The 22,753-nt window shown below is 39.6% G+C and overlaps 1 protein-coding gene and 1 pseudogene across 2 annotated transcripts; both read left to right on the top strand.

The window, feature by feature from the left end:
- Positions 1 to 1,158: 1,158 nt before the first annotated feature.
- Positions 1,159 to 22,555, top strand: LOC129080760 (L-lactate dehydrogenase C chain). 2 transcript variants are annotated; one of them, XM_054586261.1, is made up of 7 exons: positions 1,159 to 1,284; positions 3,187 to 3,304; positions 6,986 to 7,159; positions 12,155 to 12,328; positions 17,629 to 17,746; positions 19,145 to 19,268; positions 22,391 to 22,555. In XM_054586261.1, exons 1-7 carry the CDS (start codon positions 1,159 to 1,161, stop codon positions 22,553 to 22,555), a joined length of 999 nt encoding a protein of 332 aa, XP_054442236.1. The 2 variants fall into 2 exon arrangements, with proteins under 2 accessions (XP_054442236.1, XP_054442237.1); XM_054586262.1 differs by lacking the exon at positions 6,986 to 7,159.
- Positions 19,453 to 19,953, top strand: LOC129080761 (acyl carrier protein, mitochondrial-like; annotated as a pseudogene).
- Positions 22,556 to 22,753: the final 198 nt, after the last annotated feature.

The raw sequence follows: 22,753 nt of genomic DNA, 5'->3' as shown, positions 1-22,753 counted from the left end.
TTGTATAAATTAAAATCACCGTTAAAAAACTAGACATGGCCTTTCCTTTTACTACCCCTCTGTTTTTGCAAGAGAAATTCGAACACTATTTCAACATTCGACCCTGAAATTAAGGCGCTTAATAATAAACTAAAAAATTCCTGCCAACGAATGTTTGGACAAGGGTGTGATAAGCCCATCGAAATGTATGTTCCTCAAAGTCAGATTGGTCACTCCCAAGTCAACATTTCACTTAAATTTCTTTCCATCCTTGGGGTCCAGGTCCCCTTAGCATGCCCTTGAACTCCACTGACGATCTTCCCAAACTAGTTGCCAATTTTCGATCTCATCTCAGGAAGTGGAAGCAATTCCCGCAGGATGCTGTTTTAAGCTGGCACCACCGTAAGAACAGGAGGTGCTCCCAGGAATGTACTTTCCTAGAGGGGTCTGGAGCCTGGTCGGGTGGTTATGGGGTCTCCAAAGAAGCCACAGGCCTAGGCTGGCTGAAGTTAATAAATCATGGCTCCAACAGCCTGTGCACACTCTTCAAGACCGTCTATAATTCTTCACATGGACGTCAGGAGGGTGTAGCCGCAGGTTCCCAGAGACCTCGCGCACGCCGAGAGAACGGCAGGCATCTGCCAGTGCGCCTGCGCCGGGTCGGCCGGGGGCGGAGCCCGCGTACCGACGTGCGCGGCCACGTGCTGGCGTGATGGTTCCGAGAATAACCGTCGCCGGCCTTCGCGCCTCAGCTGCTCTTGTTGTTTTTTTCCGGACGTTATGCCGTTGGTGTCCTTTTCTGGGGTTACTGTTTTAAAAAACCTTTAGAGTCTGGGTGTTGTGCTTTCAGGGGGTCTGCACTGAGTGGCGCCGAGCAGAGCATTGGTGAATATCTGATCCGGGGTGAAAAGGGTGGGTGAGGGCAGGGAGAAACCAAAAAGCCTTTTGGTGCCCCAACCCCCTACAACTGTTAGACTGGCCCTTGCTCCACCTCCCCACACCCCTTGCCTAGGAAATTCTTTCTTTGGCCTCCCCTCCAAGCCGGCTCCAACTTCCTGCAAACTCAAGAGGAGGTTTCTTAGTTGTTTCGTGTGATTCAGCACATCAGTAACTGTGAGAGTGATTTATTTAGGGAGTTCGAATCCACTGAAATTGCATTCTCTCTCTCAGGTTCTCAAAATGTCAACGGTCAAGGAGCAGCTTATTGAGAATCTAATTAAGGATGATAAAATCTCCCAACGGAAGATCACCATTGTTGGAGCTGGTGCCGTAGGCATGGCTTGTGCTATTTGTATCTTAATGAAGGTCAGTGGTAAGCTTACGCTGGGGCTGAAATTCAAGCAAGCACTTTTAGGTTTTGTTGTTGAGTTCAGAGCTGCAGGGCTAAGCCTTTGACAGCAAATATGTATCCTCTCATGTGATTCTGACACAATTTAAAAAACAGTTATTTAGAGTTCACCATTGCTAGATTATTTGAAATTTTCTTATAGGCACATTGATTGGATCATTTTGTTAAATATAACATTTTATGTTGCGATGATCCATGAAGTGTCTTCCTTGAGGAATAATGGGTGAGAATCATATTTCCCAATGGCTTCCACTTTAATTTTTTTGGACAACTATTAATTTTTTTAATCAGATTTTTCCCCATTACCATTTATCCTCCGTATACTTCCCCTCCCCCACAGTCACCACACTGTTGTCCATGCCCATGAGTCCCTTTTCCTTTCTGCTCAATCCCTCCACCCCCTAACCAACCCCCATAGCTGTCATCTTTGCTTTCTCTCTCTCTTTTGCTTGTTAGTTCAGTTTATTCATTAGATTCTAAAATTTTTTTAATTGTATAAGTATTACATGCTCATTATGAAACAAAAAGTACCATATTTGATAAAATAACAATGGAAGTTCTTTAATTTTCCTTTGTTTCCAGAGCATCTTTTCATATGCTTATTAGCCATTTCTATATCTTCTTTGGAGAAATGTCTATTTAAGTCATTTCCTCATCCTAAAATCAAGCTATTTGTTGCAGAGTTGCAGGAGTTCTTTTTATATCTAGATACTAGCTGCTTATTAGATACCTAATTTTCAAATATTTTCTCCCATTCCCTGGGTTTCCTTTTACTCTGTTGATTGTGTCCTTTGATGTACAAAAGTTTGTTATTTTAATGTAGTTTAATTTATCATTTTTACTTTTGTTCCCTGTGCTTTTGATGTCCTACCCAAAAATCATTGCCAAATTCAATGTCATGAAACTTTTTCCCTTTTTTTTTCTTCTAAGAGTTTTATAGTTTTAGGTCTTACATTAGATCTTTGATACATTTTGAGTTAACTTTGTATATGGTGTAAAATAAATGCTCCAACTTCATTCTTTTGCATATAAATATACTATTTGTTGAAAAGACTGTTGCAATTGAATGGCCTTGGAACCCTTGTCAAAAATCATTTGATTCTGTATGAGGGGGGACCAAAAACCCCCCCTGGAATGTATTATAAAAAATTGTATATTCTTACATGTTTAAACTTCAGTCACCTTCAGAGTACTCTCTGATGCAATACACCTATCAAGACATTTTTTCCAATGTTCACAACACTGTTTGAACTTGTTGATTTTGATGCCTTTGGGTACTTCTGTCGTTTTTTGTTTCACCTCTTCCACATCAGCAAAATGTTCCCTTCTGAGGATTTTTTTTATCTGGGGAAATAAAAAGAGGTTGCTTGGGGTGAGATTGGGTGAATAGGGAGGGTGGGACACAGGGGTCATGCTATTTTTGGTCAAAACTGCTGAACACTCAGCATAGTGTGTGTGGGTAGGTGTCCTTGTAGATCACCCATCATGAAATGGGTAAAGAGGTTGGAAGGGTCTTCAAAAACAATTCATTGAAGCCAAACGCGGCCTTTCACACTAATGCCAGCTGGTACACTGATACAGATGGGTTCCTAGAACACTCATTTAGGAGGGGAAGCCTGTACTACCAGGGGACAGCCTTCCAGAAGATAATTCCTTTGTCGGGGAGTTCCCCCTCTATCTACCTATGCCTCCATCTTGACAAGGAGTCCAAAATTCTTATTTTTATATCATCTTTTTCTATGAAAAATATAACTCTCCTTTGATTATAAAGTAGCCACACAAAAATTTTTCTCACTGTCCTAAAATGGCAATAGGAACATTTTCCAGAATATTTTATTTATAACTTTCATATGTTTTAGGATTTGACTGATGAACTTGCACTTATTGATGTTGCAGAAGACAAATTGAAGGGAGAAACGATGGATCTCCAGCATGGCAGTCTTTTCTTTAATACTTCAAAGATTATCTCTGGAAAAGGTTAATTTTAATTATATAAAGTTATTTTCAGAGCCTTAAAAAAAGCAATGAATTTTACCATGCTGATATCTGTAAATATAGAATTAAAAATAGCACCATTATTATTAAGACCTATAATTTATAGATTAGTTTATTTTTCTTTTGAAAAGAGCATTACATTCTCATTGGACAAAGTTTGGTGAATACAAAAACATATAAAAAGTTTAAAATCTCTTCTAGTAGTTTTGTGTATTTTCTTTGTTTCTTAAGTAACTGATGTGTACATGCTTTTTATTGTTTTTTTAATATTTTTAAAATTTATTCTTAGAGAGAGGGGAAAGAAAGAGAGGGAAAGAAACATTCATGTGTGGTTACCTCTTGCATGCCCCCAGCTGGGAACCTGGCCTGCAACCCAGGCATGTGCCTTGACTGGGAATTGAATCAGTGACCCTTTGATTTGCAGGCCATTAGTCAATCTACTGAGCCTCACCTGCCAGGGCTTTTTTATTTTTTAATTTAATTGAATTTATTTTTCTTTTACTGATTCTATAGAGAGGGGAAGGGAGGAAGAAAGAGAGGGAGAGAAGTATCGATATGAGAAACATCATTTGGTTGCCTCCTGCATATGCCCCAACTGGGGACTGAACCTGTGACCCAGGCACCTGCCCTGAGCAGGAATTGAACCCATGACCTTTGTTTTGTGGAACAGTACCCTAACAACTGAACCACATTGGCCAGGGCTATAAATGCTTTTTAAATTTATCATTCCATCTTAAAGATTTTTCCATGGTATATGCAGTCTTGACTAGTTTTGAATACTGTTGATATATTTATGTATACTTTTTAACCTGGTTTTCTTTTTGGGCTTATACAGGATCAATGTTCAAGGTATAGTGTGAGGCTATAGAACAGGAAATGGCAAGCTTGGTCTCCCATTAGCTTTAGCGTCATGTCTTGACCAACTAAGAAGCCTCAGGGAATTAGGCAAAATAATTATTTTATCTTGCACTAAAGTGTACAGTACACTCTTAGGTAATTTCATTCAACAGATGTACTTTCTACTAGAAGCCCTCTTATCTAACATGACTGAAATGGAAAGTGGTCACTTAATTTAAAAATGCTACCAAAGCCCTGACTGATGTAGCTTAGTGTGTTGGGCATCATCCTGCAGACTGAAAGGTTGCTGGTTCAATTCTTGGTCAGGGCACATGCCTGGGTTGCAGGCCAGGTCCCTGGTTAGGGGTGTGAGAGAGGCAACCAATCAATGTTTCTCTCAGAGCACATGGATGTTTTTCTCCCTCTCTTTTTGCCTCACTTCCCTTTTCTGTAAAAGTAAATAAATAAAAAATCTTATAACACATACTGTTGGAAAGAGCCATCGTAAACATTTTATATGGACCTAAAAAGTATGAATGTACTTAGAATTTCATTTGCTAATTTTATGATTGTAGGGCAAGGCCTTTGAGTTTGACTCAGCTGATTGAGGTTTGTTTTTTTAGTATCTTTTATACGAAGGATCTTTTATAAAGTGCACTAATAGTGATCATTTCAATGTCTTTTAAGTACTACAGTTAATTTAAAGATACCCATAAAACAATTTAATCACAAAACTCTACTAAGTTTTATGGTTTTCCTTTTTTTTTTTTGCATTTGAAAGGACAGTATTTAAACAATGTGCTTTTAATGTCTGAGACATTAAAATTAATATTCAGAAAATAATTATTTTAAAATACTAATTTTGAAATATGAAGAGTTTAAGTATAACAAACATCAGTGCATCCAAGTGAAACTTTACCAATTCAGTTGATAAGTTCTGCAACATCTATTCATATCTCAATCCTGAATGTATGTACAATAGTTAACGCAGATCTTAAGAGCTTGGAACACAGGAGGAGATAAAATACTTGTGGAAGAAAGGGAGGAATATGAGATCAGAACCTGTTATTATGAAATCTTTTGATCAAGTTAGAGGTTAAGCATGACATTACAATGGGAAGATAACAAGGTACTGTATATAAGGACTATTTGAGAATTATAAGCAGCAAGTGCTATAAAAATTCAGTGAAGTAAGGAGTACTATTTATGAATAATATGATTAGGGGATGCCTAGCAGAGGAATTGATATTTAAAGAAATACTTGACTAATAATAATAATTGTTAACACTCATTGAAAATTTACTATGTACAACACACTGTCCTGAATACTATGCATATTAAACTCACTGAATCATCTAAAGGAAAAACTAGGATTAGCTTGATCTTGTCAATGAGGAACTGAGAGTCAGAGGAACAGGCAAAATACTTTTACAGGGTCATGTAGCTAGGAAGTGGCATAGTCAAAATATAGGCAGTTGGACCTAAGTCTGTGCTCCAGACTGTTACGGTTTGCTGTCTCTTGGAGGACTGAGTCATCTTTAAAAAGAAAAAATAAATAACAGCTGGGGAGATGATAGCATTAACAAAACCAGGGCACCTGGAAAATTTGACATAAAAATAAGACACAAAGTTAGTAAGATAATTTGAAGGCAGATTATGAAGACTTGATATTTTACTTTGGTATACAATTTAATTGAGTTGCTGGATGTAATATTTCAAATAATCAATTTGAACTGTGGCGAGATGACTCTGGAGAAGTTGCAAGTGTTTTTGTCTGTGTATCCTCTAAAATTAGAGTTGGGAAGAGGAGAGGGAAAGAGAGGTTGAGGAAAGAGAGACACAGGCAGAGACTGAGGTATTACTTGGGATTTCTCTGGTTAGGTGAGAGTTTATGGAAGGTAATCTCAAGGTCTTTGAGCAAGAATGAGCTGACTGCAGAGAGAGCTTCTGTAAATCTTACTTGATAGAAGGAAGAGACAGTCTTTTAGATTAATGTAAAACATGTTAACCTAAGAAATGCTATCTTTCTAAATTGTCTTTCTGATTAACATTTTTACTGGGCCAGGAAAAACATAAAATGTTTACGATTTATATTTTGGATTAGAAAAATGAGAATGTCTATCAATGAAGATGCAATAGTATCTTTAAAATTGAACAAATTTCCTTTTCAAAAGAGCATAGAACTAATTTTAAAAAATAGAGATGGGATATAGAAGAGATTTAATTTAATTTAATTTTTGACATCCATATGATAAATAACTTCCAGGTTTATAATACTTTAAAACAAGACTAGTATGGGATAGTGAGCATCATATATTGTCATTGGATCTAATAGGTGAAACAATTTTACAACTGGTCATCAGATTTAGAAGGCAATTTATTTTTCTTGTGTGGATCAAGAACTTGCTTGTGATCTCAAATACAGTCTTTTTATAATTAGAAATAAATACAGTCTTACTCTTAAATCCTGGAACAGATACATAATTTTCAGAGTTCTAAGCTTCTGATAATTTACGGTGTTTCTAGGCGGCCAGAGAACTGACTTGCTTTGCCTTGGGCCTTAATGACAAATGAGAATGTCAGTCTAGAAGGATAGTAGGTTCTGTCACTTCTTTTTAAAGCCATGTGAAAATTGTAAGTCACAGTGACGAAACTTCCTTTAGGTTTTTGAAAATAACATTACTGCATGGAAAGTCTGTTAATTTCCAGATGCCAGACATGAAGGTATATGAGTACTTTAATACCAAGGTCATTAGATTTTTAAAGAATTAATCACAGTGATTATGGCATTCTTGATCCAAATATTGTCTTTTGTTTCCTTTTTAGATTACAGTGTATCTGCAAACTCCAAATTAGTTATTATCACAGCAGGTGTGCGGCAACAGGAGGGAGAAAGTCGTCTTTCCCTGGTTCAACGTAATGTGAATATCATGAAATCAGTCATTCCTGCACTAGTCCATTATAGTCCTGACTGTAAGATGCTTATTGTCTCAAATCCAGGTGAGTCTTTTCTCTAACTGCATAAGGATGGTCTTTCCATACTATTCCTTCTTTTTTTTTAAACGAAGTTTATTGAGGTAAAATTTATGTATAATAAACTGTACCCATTCAAAGTATACAATACAATGAGTTTTTTCCCAGCTATTTGAAATATAATTGCCACATGGTATACAAGTTTAAGATTTACAGTGTGATGATGATTTGATACATTAATTATTTCATTGGGAAATAATTACCACAGTAGGGTTAGTTAATACCTCCATCGCCTCATATACAGTCATCCCTTGGTATTCTCAGGGGATTTGGTATGCCCCTAGATAGCAAAATTCTTGGATGGTCAAATCCCTTATATAAAATGGAGTATATCTGCATATAGACTACGGCAGGGTATGCCTATATATTATTTCATTTGCATATAATCAGCATAGTGCTGAATGTGTGGCAGGTTCAAGTTTTGGTTTTTGGAACTTTCTGGAATTCTTTTTCAACTCTTTTTAGTCTGCATTTGGTTGGTTGAATCCACAGATGTGAACCCCATAGATATGGAAGGCTGACTGTAATTACCATTTCTTTATCGTGGTGAGAACATTTAAGATTTACTGTCTTAGCAACTTTAAATATATAATACAATACCATTAACTATAGTCACCAGTGCCATATATTAGATCCCCAGAATTTACTCATCTTACATCCAGAAGTTTAAGTTTATCCTTTGGCTGATGTCTCATTATCTTGCCTTACCCAGCCCCTGGCAACCACCATTGTACTCTGTTTCTATGAGTTTTTGTTTTTTCTTTTTAAAATTCCACATGTAAGTGACATCATACAATGCTTGTTTTTTTCTGTCAGGCTTATTTTACTTAGCATAATGCGTTCAAGGTCCATCCATGTAGTCACAAATAGCAGGATTTCCTTCTTTCTTGTAGCTGAATATTTCTTTGTATATGTATATACCACATTTTCTCTATCCATTCATCCATAGATACCTAGGTTGTTTCCATATCTTGGCTATTGTGAATGATGCTGCAATGAACATGGAAGTTCAGATATCTCTCTGAGATCCTGATTTCATTTCCTTTGGATATATACCCAGAAATGTGATTGCTAGATCATACGGTGGTTCTATTTTAATTTTTTGAGAAACCTCACAACTGTCTCTCATAGTGGTTGTCCCAGTTTCATTCCCACCAATAGTACAAAGCTGTTCCCTTTTCTTTACATCCTCTCACATATCCCTAAATATTTTATATTTTTGATGCTATAAAAGGAGTTGTTCTTTACATTTCATTTTCAATTGTATCTTGCTAGTATATGGAAGCATTGTTGGTTTTGTTTTTTTAAATTTTATATATATATATATATATTTTAAAGATTTTATTTATTTATTTTTTGAGAGAGGGGAAGGGAGGGAGAAAGAGGGAGAGAAATGTCAATGTATGGTTGCCTCTTACGTACCTCCAGCTGTGGACCAGGCCCGTAACGCAGGCATGTGCCCTGATTGGGAATTGATCTGGCGACCCTTTGGTTTGCAGGCTGGCACCCTTTGAGCCATGGCAGCCAGGGCCAAATTATATTTTATTGATTATGCTATTATGATTGTCCTGATTTCTCTCCCTTTGTCCTCCTCCACTCAGCACCCCACACCCCTCAGGCACCCCACCATTGTTCATGTCCATGGGTCATGCATGTAAGTTTTTAGCTACTCCATTTCCAGTACTGTACTTTACATCCCTATGGTTATCCTGTAACTACATGTTGGTATTTCTTAAATGCCTCACCTCTTCACCCATTGCCCACTTACCTCTCTCCCACCTGGCAGCCGTCAAAGTGCTCTTTGTACCCATGATTCTGTCTCTGTTCTTGTTTGCTTAGTTTGTTTTTTAGACTCAATCATTTAAAAAAAATTTGTTGTTCAATTACAGTTTTCCCCATTTTTTCCCCATTGCTCTCCCCTGCCCAGCACACCCTCCTTCTCCCACATTCAATCCTTCCCCAACCCATACTCCTTTGTCCTTGTCCATAGATCACTTATATACATGTTCCTTGACTTGACCCCTCTCCTTTTGTCCCATAATCCCCCTCCCCTTACCCCTCTGGTCACTCTCAGTTTGTTCTTTATTTTCATGTCTCTGGTTCTGTTTTGTTCACTTGTTTGTTTTATTAATTAAGTTCCAATTATAGGTGAGATCATATGGTATTTGTCTTGTTGATACATATGTATTTGTTGCCATTTAATTGTTCATGGTTTTGATCTTTTTCTTAAATAAGTCCTTTTCACATTTCATATAATAATGGTTTGGTGGTGATGAACCCCTTTAGTTTTTTCTTGTCTGGGAAGCTGTTTATCTGCCGTCCAATTCTAAATGATAGCTTTGTGTGGGGTACAGCAGTCTTGGCTGGAGGTCCTCGCTTTTCATGACTTAATATTTCTTGCCATTCCCTTCTAGCCTGCAATGTTTCTTTTGAGAAATCAGCTCATAGTCTTATGAGAACTCCCCTGTGGGTAACTAACTTTTCTCTTGCTGCTTTTAAGATTCTCTCTTTATCTTTAACTTTTGGCATTTTAATTATGATGTGTCTTGGAGTGGGCCTTTGCATCCATCTTATTTGGGACTCTCTTGTGCTCCCTGGACTGGCATGTCTGTTTCCTTCACCAAATTAGGAGAGTTTCCTTTCATTATTTTTTCAAATAGATTTCCAATTTCTTTCTCTTCCTCTTCTCTGGCATCCCTATGTTGTGAATGTTGGACCTCTTGAAGTTGTCCCAGAGGCTACTTATACTATCCTCATTTTTTTGGAATTTTTTTTCTTCTTGTCGTTCTGATTGGTTGTTTTTTCCTACCTTATGTTCCAAATCATTGACTTGATTTTTGGCTTCTTCCAAATCTACTTGCAATCTACTGTTGATTCCCTGTAAATTGTTCTTTATTTCAATTAGCATAGGCTTTGTTTCTGACTGGATCTTTTTTATGCTCTTCAAGTCCTCACAAAGTTCCTTGAGCTTTCTTATAAACAGTGTTTTGAATTCTGCATCTGGTAGATTGCTTATCTCCCTTTCGTAAAGGTCTTTTTCTGGAGTTTTGACATGTTCTTTCATTTGGGCCATGCTTCTTATCTATTCATTTTGGCAACCTCCCTGTATTTGTTTCTATGTATTAGGTAGATCTGCTTTGACTCTGTCTTGTATGGACTAATGTAGTAGGTGCCCTATAGGGTCCAGTGGCATAGCCTCCCCTATTACCCAAGCTGGGTACTCAAGGTGCACCTTTTGTGTGGGCTGAGTATAACCTCCTTTTGTAGTTGGGCCTTGGTTGCTTTTGGCAGATCAATAGGAGAGATTTACCCAGGCCAATCAGCTGCAAGGATTGGCTGTGACCACCTACCACCATCCTCTGCCCTGCATGGAAGATCAGCTGTGCGGGGGCTGGATGGTGGTGCTCTGATGTGGTCTGTAGCTGTCCACTAGGTGCTCTGGCCTTGGGGTTTCCCCGTGGTGCAGGCCAAGGTCATATCCGACCTGTGTTTTGCCTGGGACCACCCTGCATGATCTATAAAGCATCCTGAGATGACTGCTACTTGTGCTGGGCTTGGAGATTCCCAGATGAAGCTAAGCTGTGAATCTAGGCTGGCTGCTGCCAGTGCCAGGCCTGGGGCTCACTGAGGCCAGCTGTTGCTTGTTTGAGAGGATTTAGGAAGTGTGGAAGTGTGAGCCAAGACCAGCCATTCATACGGTAAAGCAGCTTGGGTGGGCCCAAAAGTTGGATGGGGTGGAGTCTCTGGGGATCTGCAGCAGGTCCAATAGTTAGCCAGGTTGCTGGAGTCTCAGATTTGGCACCAGCTTGCTGGCTCTGTGGCTCCTTGGGGAGAGGGTTTAGAAAAGAGAGAGTGGCCTCTGCTCGCTTTGATGCCAGACACTTCAGTTCCTCCCTGGAAGCCACTGGTGCCTTTCAAGCTGCTACCCCAGTGCTGGAGCTCAGGGGGCATGAGTCTGAGTACGTGAGTCCATGTGTGGGTTCTTTAAGAGGAACTGCTTGGGGCTCCAGAAGTTTCTTCCACCGACTCAATTCCTGCTGGTCTTTGCAACCAGAAGTTGTGGGGACTTATCTTCCTGGCACTGGAACCCTGGGTTGGGAGATCTGGTGTGGGACTGGGACTCCTCATTCCTGAGATATCCCTCCCAAATTTTTATCTACTTCACACGGGTGTGGGATCTGTCCATCCCACATCTGCGATCCTCCCACCAGTCTGGATGGATATGGTTTCTTTAATTCCATAGTTGTCAGACTTCTATTCAACTCTATTTCTGATGGTTCTGAGTGGTGGTTATTCTATATTTTAGTTGTAATTTTTATGTGGTTGTGCAAAGGGGTGACCCATGTTTGCCTGTGTCACCATCTTGACTGGCAGCCCTAGACAGAACTTACTTTAAATGTGGAACCAAAAGTATCTCCTAGTCTTTGCTGGGGGGCTCAGTGTGCATGGACACCCACGCTGGAGCATGCCTTCAACACTTGGCCAGCCGATTTATAAATGTGCCCTTCTCTTCCTGCTTGCACAGAGCCCCAAGGGCAGGCAGAGCTTAAGCTTAGGATCTTGTCATGTTTTTCCTGAGCTTGAACAGCGCTGCACATTGCCCTAGCTATGCATGTGGTCTTAGTCTAGGTAGGAGATGCTGATAGTTTAGAAGAGGCTGTGGTGATAGAGAAGAAAAATCTAGGCAATCTTAAGGAAGTGGAATTAACTGACTGGTTATTAAATATACAGAGGCACATATATTATCTCAAAAGAGAATTAAAAAAATTCTGATAGTTAATAATTTAAACTTCTAAAACCTACATAAGAGATTATGAATATTTCTTTATTGATTTGCTTCACCTCAAACTCTGTAATAAATCTATATTTGACTCTAAGACAATTGATTTATCTATTCAGAAAAGCAAATTGTAAAAGAAGTTATTGTAAACTTTTTTTCTAATAAGAAATTGTTCCTTCTAGTGGATATTTTGACATATGTGGTCTGGAAACTAAGTGGGTTACCTGCCACTCGCATAATTGGAAGTGGTTGTAATCTAGACTCTGCCCGTTTCCGTTACCTAATTGGAGACAAGTTGGGTGTCCATCCCACTAGCTGCCATGGTTGGATTATTGGAGAACATGGTGATTCTAGTGGTAAGTATAAACCTATTCGTATTATGTAATTATACTTCTTATCTGTAATGATGCTTGTTTTCTTTAGTCTGTTTTTTCCCTGATATTAATGTCTCTCTGTAACTTTTGTTTTATCAGTATTTTCCTGGTATCACTATTTTATTCTGTTACCTTCAGTCTTTTGCACCATTGATTTAATTACCACTCATAAAATTGTGCATAGAGCAGATAGCTGTTTTAAAAGTCAGTGAGTGTTTCTTTGCCCTGGCTGGTGGGTCTCAGTTGGTTGGAGCATCATTACATAACTGAAAGTTTGCAGGTTCACTTCCTGTTCAGGGCACATACCTAGGTTGCGGGTTTGATATCTGGTTTGGATGTGGGCACGTACTATCCCTGCTCTGGACTCATACAATCCTGGGTCTGGGCATATAGGATCCCCATCCTGGGTATCAACAGGAGGCAACAAATCAATGCTTCTCTCTTACATTGTTGTTTCTCTCCCTTCTCTCTCTAAAAGCAATGAAAAAAAATGTCCTTGAGTGAGGATAAAAAAATAATAACAGAAATTAAAGTTAGTGAATGTGTCTCTTATGAGTGTTTTTCCAGAGCACTTTCATTTATTCTTTAAATTTTTTTTAAATTTATCAATTTTAGGGAAAGAGAAGAAGGGGGAGAATGGGAAACATTGATTTGTTATTCCTCTTACTCATACATTTGGTTGCTTCTTGTACGTACCCTAACCAGGGATCGAACCTGCAACCTTGGCTTGTTGGGACTATACTCTAACCAACTGAGCTACCCAGCCAGGGCCTGTTGTTATTTTTTTCACAGCATTATTAAGGTATGATTCATATACCATAAAATTCACCTATTTAAATTATATATTCACTGGTTTTTAGCATATTCACAGAGTTGTACAGTCATCACCACTATCTATTTCATCACCCCAGAAACTTCTGCTCCTGAACTCACCCCTACCCAAGCTCCAAGCAAGCACTCATCTACTTTTTTACTCTATAGGTTTGTTTATTTCAGACTTTTCATATAAATAAATTTATATTATATGTAATTTAAACCATTAGTTAGGCCACACCAGCCTTTTTCTTTTTTGAACTTACACATTTAAGCTTGGCAGCACAATTAGAACTCTGTACTTCTTACAGTGTTTTCTGTGTCATATGTGTAAATCTTCTTTGCACAGTGGCAATAAGTCTGTTGAGAACAGAGGCCAGTAACTTGGTCATTCGTTTGTTTATTCAAAGCATTTAAAGAGCCCTTCTCATTTTTCATTTTTTTACTACAACCATTATAGTATAATAAATACTTCTGCTATGACTTAGACAAATACTTAATTTGATCTGTCAGCTTGTGTCATTGTCTTAACTCAGCTCTTTCTCCCAAAAGTCATTAATTTTCCTAGATGTTTTAATTTTTCATATGTAATATTCCATTTTTTAAAAACAAAGCAGTGTATTCTGATTGCTATTAATTTGAATATATAACCATTATTTTCAGTGAGATTTCTTTTGTTTCTTTTGTCTTTTTCTGTTGAATCAATTAAACTTTCTTTAATTTCCTTCATTACTTTGCATTATACAATAACTTGGTAAATGGTTACCTATAAATTTTTAGTATTCATACTTGACCTCAAAATAATTAGTGTCTTTATTCTTCTTTGGAACAATACAAAGACCTTGGAATGCTTTAAGTTTGATCACCCTCTTTCTGTCATATATGCAACTATTAACCACTTTTCTAGTTCATCTCTTTTTTATAATCATTATTGGGTAGTCAATACAACTGTATTTTTAAAGGATTTTATGTATATTTTAGAGAGAGGGGAAAGGAAGGAGAGGGAGAGGGAGAGAAACATTGAGGTGTGAGAGAAACATTGATCAGTTGGCTCTTTCATGCCCCACAACTGGGGACCTGACCCACAACCCATGCATGTGCCCTGACCAGGAATTGAACCAGCAACATTTCAGTCTACAGGATGGCACTCAACCCACTGAGCAACACCAGGCAGAGCAATGCTACTGTTTTGATTGATGAATATATTTGCCAATTTTATTGCTTGTCTTTATTTTTTGCATGTAACTCCTTCATTTCTTTCTTCCTAAAGTATATCCTGTCAGTATTGCTTATATGAAAGTGTTTTAGCCTCACATGTTCTTTTTTTCATATTTTTATTTATTGATTTTAGAGGGAAGGAGGGAGAGAGAGAATTGAAGAATTAGAGAGAGCAAGAAAAATACTGATTTCTTGTTCTCCTTTATTTGTGCATTCATTGGTTCATTTTTGTATGTGTCCTGACCAGGAATTGAACCCAAATCTTGGCTTATTGGGACAATACTCTAGCCAACTGAGCTACCTGACCAGGGATTTCACCTCATTCTTGAACGACAACTTAATTGGATATGAGATTCTAGATTGACAGTTATTCCCCGCAGTTCTATGTTTTCGTTGAGAAGTATGGTGTTAATTTTTTGCTCTTCTCTCTCATTGCTTGTAATATTTTATGTTTTTAACCATTCTTTTCTTTGTGGATTCTGTACTTGTACCTTGCTTTAAAATGTCTCCCATATCACATAATTATAAATAAATTTTACTACATACTTCTCTAACACATTATATTTCATTTCCCTTTTTTGTTCATTTGAAACTTATTTTTATATATGGTATAAGGTAGTAGTCTTAGTTCATTAAAAACTTACTGGAATTGGCCCTCGCTGGTGTGACACAGTAGATTGAGCACCAGCATGTGGACTGAAAGTTCACTGGTTCATTTCCCTGTCAGGGCACACCCCTGCGTTGTGGGCCAGGTCCCCAGTTGGGGGCCCATCAGAGGCAATTGATAAATGTTTCTTTCGCACATCAGTGTTTGTCTCCCTCTCTCAGGGAGTTCCTCATGCAATTCCTCTTAAAGGGCCCATGCAGAGACTTACTTAGACTCATTCCCTCTGAGTCCCTGCATGATGGTAGCAGATTGAAAGGCATCAAAGACATATGGGGAGGAAATGAATTGTCTGGCACCAGGTTGAGAGCTGGAGGGCAGCTTTTTCCCAGACAGAAGTGCTGGCAGAGGCCATTGTTCCTTTTCTGAGCCCTCCCCCCGACAGAGCCACAGAGATGGCAGGCAGGCACCGTATATGGGACTCCATCAATTTAACTATTACTGTTTGCCCTACTCAGGCCTGCCCCACCCAACTTTAGGGCCCACCCAAGCGGTTTCCATTGGCTTTTCCATACATATGGCTTGTCCTGGCCCATGCTTCAGATTTTCCCAGATTCTCTCACACAAGCAGCGTCTGGTCCTAGCATGCCCCATACCTCTTGCTAAGTTGTCCCCGGCCTGGCACTAGCAGCAGCTGGCTTTGGTTCACAGCTAGGTCTTGCCTGGGCACCTCCAAGCCCAGCACAAGTAGTAGCCATCTTAAGATCACTTTGCACTTATGCTGTAAGGCCTGGGAGAGAACTCAGTTGGTGGCTGACCTTGGACATACCAACAGCAGTCAAGGCTCTACTATATCAGGAGGGTGTACACAGCCATATGGTAGGCCCCCCTTGAATATCCAGCTTGGGTAATAAGGGAGGCTGTGCCACTGGATCTACAGGACACCTACTACATTAGGCCACTCTACCAAGCCTGGGAGATGTAATAGCTCTACCTAAAACATAGAAACAAACACAGGGAGGCTGCCAAAATGAGGAGACAAATAAGGCCCAAATGAAAGAACAAAAAAAAAAAAAATCCAGAAAAAGAACTAAATAAAATAGAGACAAGCTATCTATTAGATGTAGCATTCAAAACAGTGGTTATAAGGATGCTTATGGAAATTAGTGAAGACCTCAACAGCATCAAGAAAACCAATCAGAAATGAAGGATACACTAATTGAAGTAAAGAACAATTAGAGGGAATCAAGAGTAGAGTGGATAAAGCTGAGAATCAAATCAGTGATTTGGAATATATGGAAGCAAGAAACAACCAGTCAGAACAGCAAGAAGGAAAAAAAGAGTCCAAAAAAATGAAGGTCATGTAAAGAGCCTCTGGGACAACTTCCAGCATACTATCATTCACATGATGGGTGTGCCAGAAGAAAAAGAGAGCAAAAAATTGGAAACCCTTTTGAAAAAGTAATGACAGAAAACTTTTCTAACTTGGTGAAGGTAGTAGATGTGCCAGTCCAGTATCACATAGAGTCCCAAACAAGATGAACCCAAAGAGTCTCACACCAAGACACATCATAATTAAAAAAATTTATTTATTTATTTTTAGAGGAAGGGAGGGACAAAGAGCAGGAAAGAAACACTGATACGTGAGAGAAACATCAATCCATTGCCTCTCACACTCCCCAAACTGGGGACCTGGCCCATAACCCAGGCATATGCCCTGACAGGAATCAAAGTGGCAACCTTTGGTACGCTTGCTGGCACTCCATCCACTGAGCCACACCAGCCAGTGCTCATCATAATTAAAAAAAAGCATCAAGAGAAGAGCAGTTAGTTACCTACAAGGGAGCCCTCATAAGACTTTTTTTTGTCAGCTTTAAAACAACTTTATTAGAAGGCTGTTTTAAATGACAACTTCCAATTCTTAATTTGCTTTTTCACTAATTCCAATTATAAGTATATTTATATATAACAGTTGATTTCTCAAAAGAAACTTTGCAGGCTAGAAAGGAGTGGCAAGAATTTTTCAAATTGATTGGGAGCAAGAAACTACAATTAAGATTATTCTACCCAGCAAAGCTATTTTTTAGAATCAAAAGACAGAAAAAGAGCTTCTCAGACAAGAAGCAGTTAAAGGAGTTCATCATCACCAAACCCGTATTATGTGAAATGTTAAGGGTATTCTTTAAGAATAAGATAAAAAACATGAACAATAAAATGACAATAAATACATATCTATCAACAATTGATTCCTAAAAACTAAATATACAAGCAGAACAGAAACAGAATCATAGATACAGAGAATGTTTTCATGGTTGCCAGACGGGAGAGGGTCAGCGGGACAGGTGAAAGAGGTGAAGGGATTAAGAAGTACAAATTGGTTGTTATAGAACACTCATGGAGATCAAAGTACAGCATTGGGAACAGCGTAGCCAAAGAACATATATGCATGTTCTGTGGGTATGGACAGCACTGTGGGGATTGCCTGAGGGAGTTGTGGGGCGGGGCTTAGTAGAGGGAGGTGAAGGGGGGAGAAAGCTGGGACAACTGTAATCGCATAAACAATAAAATAAAACCAAAAAATTACTAAACTCAAACAACTCATACTTTACTAAGAAGAAGAATTCATTCTGAGACATATTTCTTTTAGTGCCCTTATGGAGTGGGGTGAATGTTGCTGGTGTTGCTCTGAAGACTCTAGATCCTAAATTAGGAACTGATTCAGAGAAGGATCATTGGAAAAATATCCATCGACAAGTTATTCAGAGGTAAAGTATTCATTCATTTTCTTAATGCATTAATAATTAGTCATAAGAACAAAGGTCACAGAAAAAAATATAGTTGATCTTTGTGTTTTGTAAGAGAAATAATTCTAACCTTGTGAAAATCCTTGCATTCAGACTTATATTATGTATAGCTTTATTTCGGGGGCATTTTTCACAAAGAAAATGTGCTTTAAAAGAAGCACATGTGTGTTAGACTTAGAGGGTAATTTACCAAATGATTATGAGCATGGACTTTGGAGCCAGGTTGCCCAGGTCTTAATTGTGGCTTCACCATTTATTAGTGGTGTGATATTGGGAAGTTATTTAAAAATTTAAAAGCTCAGTTTGCAAGTTTTTAAAATGGGGCTAATAATAGAGCCCAACTTAGAGGCCTGTTAGAAAAGTAAATGAGTTAGTATATGTAAAATGCTTAAAACAGCACCTAGAACTTTGTTCATCAAGTGACTAGAACATGCAATAGACATGCAAGTCCAGGAAGCACAGAGGCTCTCAGACAAGGTGGATGCAAAGAGGCCCACTCCAAGACACATCATAATTAAAATGCCAAAGGTTAAAGATAAAGAGAGAATATTAAAAGCAACAAGAGAAAAGAAGTTAGTTACCTACAGAAGAATTCCCATTAGACTGTCAGCTGATTTCTCAAAATAAACTTCGCAGGCTAGAGGGAATTGGCAAGAAATATTCAAAGTCATGAAAAGCAGGGACCTCCAGCCAAGATTGCTGTGCCCCATACAAAGCTATCATTTAAAATTGAAGAGCAGATAAAGAGCTTCCCAGACAAGAAAAACTAAAGGGGTTCATCATCACCAAACCATTATTATATGAAATGTTAAAGGGACTTATTTAAGAAAAAGAAGATTGAAACTATGAACAGTAAAATGGCAGAAAATACAAATCTATTCACAATTGAATCTAAAAAAGAAATTAAGCAAACAAGAAAAACAGAGATGGAATCATGCATATAGAGAGTGTTTTGATAGTTGCCAGATGGGAGGGACCATGGTGAATGGGTGAAGAGCTGAGGGTATTAAGAAGTGCAAAATAGCTATGGAGGTGTGAAGTACAGTATAGGAAATGGAGTAGCCAAAGAACTTAAACACATAACCTGTGGATATAAACAGTGGTGTGGGGATTGCTTGAGGGAGTCGAGGTGCTGGGTGGAGAGGAGACAAAGGGGAAAATATCAGGACAGCTGTAATAGCATAATCAATAAAATAAGAAACCTGTATAGCTTATTTATAAATAATTTCTTGAAGAAATCTCTGAGAAAATTTTAATGGAGTGGCCTTGACATCTAAATTGCTTCAAAATGAATGCTTGCAATATCTTTTCTAAGTTGACTCCTCATTTGTTTGTTTTTTTTACCTTCTGCAACTGTAGTGCCTATGAGATTATCAAGCTGAAGGGGTATACCTCTTGGGCTATTGGCCTATCTGCGACAGATCTGGTAGGATCAATTTTGAAAAATCTTAGGAGAGTACATCCAGTTTCCACTATGGTTAAGGTAGGCTTAAATTGATCTTTATTTATCATCTTTAATAGTTCTCGAGTCCTTACTATGTTCTGAGCATTATGCAGGATGTTAAGTATATAATTTTGAACAAAAAGACAGACCCTGACATCGTATAAGTTAATGAAAAAATGGACCTAATAAAACAATTACAGATGCAGCCTGGGTCGGCGTAGCCATGGCGGCTCGTGTCTTTTGCTCCTGTGTCCACTGACTGCCTGTGGCCTTGGGGTCATTGCCCCAGGTTCCCATGCTGGCTGCTGTCCTCAGCATCTTGCTGTGCCCCACGGGGACCCAGATGAGGCCCCGGGTTCCAGCCCTGATGCTCTTGCAGTTACCAGGCAGTTACACAGCTATGCCACCCATATAGTGACACGCCCTCTCTGACATTAGAGGGCATTGGGGGCCATGTTCTTTATGTCTTGAAACTGTGTGACAAGATTGACCCAGATAAGCTCTTGGTAAATTCCCATTTTACGAAAGACCTGGGTTTAGACTGTTTGGCCAAGCGGAGATTATCATGGCCATGGAGGACGAGTTTGGGTTTGAAATTCCTGATATGGATGTGGAGAAGTTGGTGTGTCCACAAGAAATTGTAGATTACATTGTAGATAAGAAGGATGTGTATGAATAAAGTAGCAGATTCCTTTTCTCCACGGATAGAAGATTTGGAATATACAGAAGAACACATTTTGGCATTACTGCCTACATTGACAGAGTAATTCTGTTTAGACTTGTATTTAAATTGTCTAAGTGTTTTTGCCCTTTGAAAATAAATCTGTAAAACCAAAAATAAAAACAATTGCAAAGAAAATACATAGTAACATATTATGCTTAGTGCTATGATGAAAAACTAAAAAATGCTAAGAGTATACAAGAATAGAATTTAACTGCTCTGAGAAGGAGGCATGGGTGGTGTTTAGGGAAGTCTTCCTGAGGAAGTAAAATGTAGCCTAATCCAAGTAATGAGTAGCAGTTTTTAAAAGATTTTATTTATTTATTTTTAGAGAGAGAGGGAGGGAGAGAGTGAGAGAAACATCAATGTGTGAGAGATACATTGACTGGTTGCCTCTTGCACACCCCCCAACTGGGGTCCTGGCCCACAGACCCAGGCATGTGCCCTGATTGGGAATCAGACCAGTGACCTTTCGATTCCTGGGCCTGTGCTCAACCCACTAAGCCACACCATCCAGGGCAAGTAGGAGTTAATTTGGAATGCTGGACTGATATTCCAAGCAGAGGAAATGCATGTGCAAGATGTTCTGAGGTAGATACAGAGAGAGAAGACTTGAGGATGTGGAAAAAAGGCCAGTTGAAATACAGAGAGCAAAGGGAGCCAAAGGGAGTGCACGGTGAAGGGGAAAGCAAGCAGGGTCAGGCCACTGAAAGGAAGAGGGGAGCGGGATGTGGCAGCAGGTCATGGTCAACACACGGGGCCAGGCCAGGCCCCAGGAGTCGGGGCCCTTGTTTTCAGCCCACCCAGTAGTCCCCCAAATGGCACCATGGGATGGACATGAATTGTCCAGTGCTACTTGGAGAACCCCCTTCTAGAAGGAAGAGTGACAGAGAAAGTAGAATAAAACAAATTCCTGGAACACTGGCAGGGTAGCAGAGGTCTTCCCCAGCCACAGCGCCATCTTCCTGCTATCACCCGACCTCTGGAAGCTCATTTTAAAACTTCAGAAGTTACACAGAGGTGGCAATAGAAAGACCAAGGAAAGGGAAAGGAAGGGAAGGTGAGTTTTACTGGAGCTGGTGCCTGGCTGGGAATGGAATGTGGGCTGACAGTCTGGTGGGGCAGTGGCCTTCCATGGCTATCGGCACTGACCAGAGGGGAGTGAATTGTGAGTACAGCCTGGCAGGGGGCCCTTACAGGAAGACATGTCATCGCTCTGATGGAGCTCATGAGGTTGACTATAAAGTGGCTACCAAAATGAGGGAGCTGACTTCAGTGGAGGAAGTGGCCTCAGAGTCCCTCTGTGGGTGCCTAGAGCAGGACAGGAACCAGGGGTTTATCTTGAACTCCTGAGAAGAGCCCCAGAGATGGTGAGAGGGAAGCTTGGCTGAGCAGTGCCTGTGGGCTCTGAGCTATTGGGGGACGCGGGGAGGCACCACTCCAGCGGCAAGGGGCTTCTCCCTTCCCTGAATGCTAGTGCCTGGTGACTGCTTATAATCAGACCTGGAGGAAGGACAAGATCTCACCTCCTCGGACCCTAAACTCAACCCCAAGGGGTGGGTTAGGAAAGAACAATGAATGGTAAGAAGCAGGGAGATATCGGGGATTTACTGGGTTTTCTTACTTTCTAGGGCTAGTAGGGAGGAAGCAGAGGCTTATTTATGGGCATGGAGGCATTGTGTGGGTCGTGCAGGTTTTAATAGACTCTCTCTGGCAGCTGCTTCTATGGCCTTGAATTCAGGTATAGGAGTGGAGGGAATTTTAGGGCTGTTGACCAGAGTTTCAATAGGCCCAGGAAAGGGCAGCAGCCATGACTGCCCCTATTTCATGGATCCTGTACATTATGGAAGGTTCAGGATAGAGGTAAGGTGGGGGCAATTGCTAGAGGTAGCGAGAAGGGCAGGGGTACCTTCTGTTGGCAACTGGTGGGGGCTCTGCAAGGTCTGAGAGAGTACCCACACCCATAGGCTCCATTGGAGGCTTCTCCTCTGGAGACTTGCGAAGCCGCCTGTGGCATCCGTTATCCAAACCAAACAGAACCTTCTCAGCCACTTCCTGCTTCCAGATTCACTGTTCTCTTGATGTAGTTTATACCACACACAGACTGCTTGATCTGACAGTTCTTTATCAGATAAAATGGCATCATGAAGGAGTGCATGGCATCCCTTCCCTTAGATGGAAGGATGACCCAGGAAGGGGTCAAGTAGACAGTGCTTTTCTTGGTCCCTTTGAGGCCTCTCTCACGTTTTTCATGTTACCGAACACAAATTCCACGTGGTCATAGGACATGATGCTCTTGGTATCATCGACAAATCACTTAACCACCCTGGGTGATTCTTGTGCTCCACAGTCTGACTAGTACATTCTTACTCTGAAGCTCTCTTGCATAGCTGCTTTCCCATATCAGGACACTGAACAGTAATCTAATTTTGCCTTTTAGGGCTTATATGGAATAAAAGAAGAAATATTCCTCAGTGTCCCTTGTATCTTGGGGCAAAATGGTATCTCAGATATTGTGAAAGTTAACTTGAATTCTGAGGAGGAGGTCCTTTTCAAGAAGAGTGCCAACACACTTTGGAATATCCAAAAAGACCTGGTATTTTAAAGCCTTTTAATGTTCCACTGTTTTATAGAAAAGAAAATAACAAACTGTATATTTTACCTTTTTAAAGTATTTTCATCTAATCTGAAAAAAACCCCAAACAAACCAAGACATTGAAGACCTACAGCATACTTCCCGTCTCTCAGGGCTAGTAAAGGACATGGTAGAGAGATTTCTCCTCTTCTATAAATTTCTTAGAGC

This window comes from Pteronotus mesoamericanus, unplaced genomic scaffold (assembly GCF_021234165.1).
Source record: "Pteronotus mesoamericanus isolate MK-2021 breed Mesoamerican mustached bat unplaced genomic scaffold, CSHL_Meso_final contig_90, whole genome shotgun sequence".
Classification (NCBI taxonomy): domain Eukaryota; kingdom Metazoa; phylum Chordata; class Mammalia; order Chiroptera; family Mormoopidae; genus Pteronotus; species Pteronotus mesoamericanus.
This window is presented reverse-complemented; position numbering and strand designations above follow the sequence as displayed.